This window comes from Plectropomus leopardus, chromosome 12 (assembly GCF_026936395.1).
Source record: "Plectropomus leopardus strain MGB_pleo_1.0 chromosome 12, ASM2693639v1, whole genome shotgun sequence".
NCBI classification, from domain to species: Eukaryota; Metazoa; Chordata; class Actinopteri; order Perciformes; family Serranidae; genus Plectropomus; species Plectropomus leopardus.
In genome coordinates, this window is record NC_142187.1 from 35,465,001 (window position 1) to 35,466,942 (window position 1,942).

General features: G+C 35.6%; 1 protein-coding gene across 2 annotated transcripts in view; it reads left to right on the top strand.

Annotated features, from left to right (window-relative positions):
* The window catches only part of phb2a (prohibitin 2a), a 15,740-nt gene extending 14,587 nt beyond the window's left edge, over positions 1–1,153 (top strand). For both annotated transcript variants that reach the window (XM_088085970.1, XM_088085972.1), the window contains exon 10: positions 846–1,153. In XM_088085970.1, coding sequence (XP_087942096.1) covers positions 846–864 — 19 coding nt within the window. In that variant the 3' untranslated portion in view covers positions 865–1,153. The remainder of the gene's footprint in view (positions 1–845) is intronic.
* The last annotated feature ends 789 nt before the right edge of the window (positions 1,154–1,942 follow it).

Below are 1,942 nucleotides of genomic sequence, written 5' to 3' on the forward strand. Positions count from 1 at the left end.
CGAGATACATACTCCATGAACTACATACTGCAAGTATTACGTTACATGTATTGCATACTGTGTGTACTTCAAACTGTATGTTCTACAAACTGCATGTTGTGTATTTATTTTTTTATTTATTTTTATTTACTTTAGACTACATGCAGTACGTACGTCGACCTTCTACATCATTTACTACATGACATGCACTACATACATACTGCAGGTGTTACATACTGCAAGTACTACATACTACATGTAGGTAATAAATTGAATATAATATATATATTATATATAATATAATAATTGAATAGAAAATATGTCTAATGTGCTGAGTATGTAGAGTGTAAAAATCTAAAAGATTTATGCTGCATTACAATGTTTAAAATGAGTTTTTACAGTTAAAATGGTTTAAAAAAAATTTAAACCATTTTAACCATATTTGGCAAATACGTGCTGTTTGAGCGCTGTCACATGATCATCAACGTATCCCCGACAACAAAAACACACAACAACAAAAATGATCAAAGTATCATCATGACAAAAACCTGGCGTTTAAGGGGTTAAAATCCTGAATATTTGATGTTTATCATGAGGACTGATGTTGTTTAAAATATAAACTCAGTGAAAGTTTGTGAATATTTGACACTGAAGGAAAAACAGTAATAAATGAAAATGCTGTGAATTGTTGCTGTGAATCACTGACGTATCCGAGTCCGTGATAACAAAATAAAGATTCGTCCCCCGGCTTTGCTTCCTGTCTCAGCTGAGCTAAACACGCAGCTCCGACTCCGAAGCTTTTGGATTGTCGTGATGCAGAAACGAGTCCGTGTCGCTGCTGATTCGAGTCTCTGTGTTTCTTTCAGCTTGTTGTTGGGGAAGTAAGAGGACGCCATCATTCCTTCTGTCCGTCTCTCACCTCTCGGCCGCCGTCGCCTCCACGCCAGGTTAATCTGTGACTCGTTTACACACCACACAAACTGACTCTAACGCGTGGAGACGGCGCCCAGCGGCCGCCTCACCGCCGTGGATTTATTTTGAAAGGTTCCTCTGGTGTCGGTGAAAGTCTTTGTTTTTGTGTCCTCGTCTGCAGACGTTTTCCGCCTCTTCTTTGTGCTTTTGTCAGAATCATCAGAAATGTTTAGTTTGTGAATAAAATGCAGTTTACCCGGTTCGTTCGTCTGCAGGCCAGCTGAGTTTGTTCACCGTGAGGGAAAAAAAGGTTTTTTTACCTGGAAAGATTATTTATATTCATGTAGATTTTCTCTTTGGACACTTGAGCTTCATCAGTAGCATAAATGAGTTTAAAGTACTAATAAGTAAATAACTGTGACTTTTTCAGTTATTTACACCAAATGCAGGACATGAAGTAAAAATAAAGCAGCAGTTTCATAAATAAAATGTGAAAAATCTGATTTTTTACCAACACCAGAGGAGTCTGTTAAGCCTTCAGTTCCTTAAATCACAAAAAAATAAAACATGAAAACAACATAGTTGGTATCTAACAGCAGAGAAGTTGAAACTTGGAAAACAGAGTCAAATTAATTCTGACAGTTAAAGCTGATAATGTGAAAACAGGCAAATAAAATAATTATTTAACCACAATTATCTCATATATGCTCTTAAACATTATGTTTGTATGTTAAAAGAGATTTTCCTCTAAATCTGCGACTCGATCGCGCTGACATCAACGTGCCTCCTGACACGGAAAAAACCGGGCTGCCGCACTGTGACGCAGATTATTTTCATCTCTGGTTCGTCTGCTGGTTATCTTACTGATGAATTTATTGTTTGTTTTAGTAAATTTCTTCAGTTACTTAAAAAAAGGGCCTATTATAAGTTCCCAGAGTTCATGTTTGTTACTTGTTTTGTCTGAAACTCAAAAACATTTTGTTTAAAAATAAAAATAAAAATAATTTTAAATTTAAGAATTTTTGTGAAAAAAAAACCTTCACATTACAAA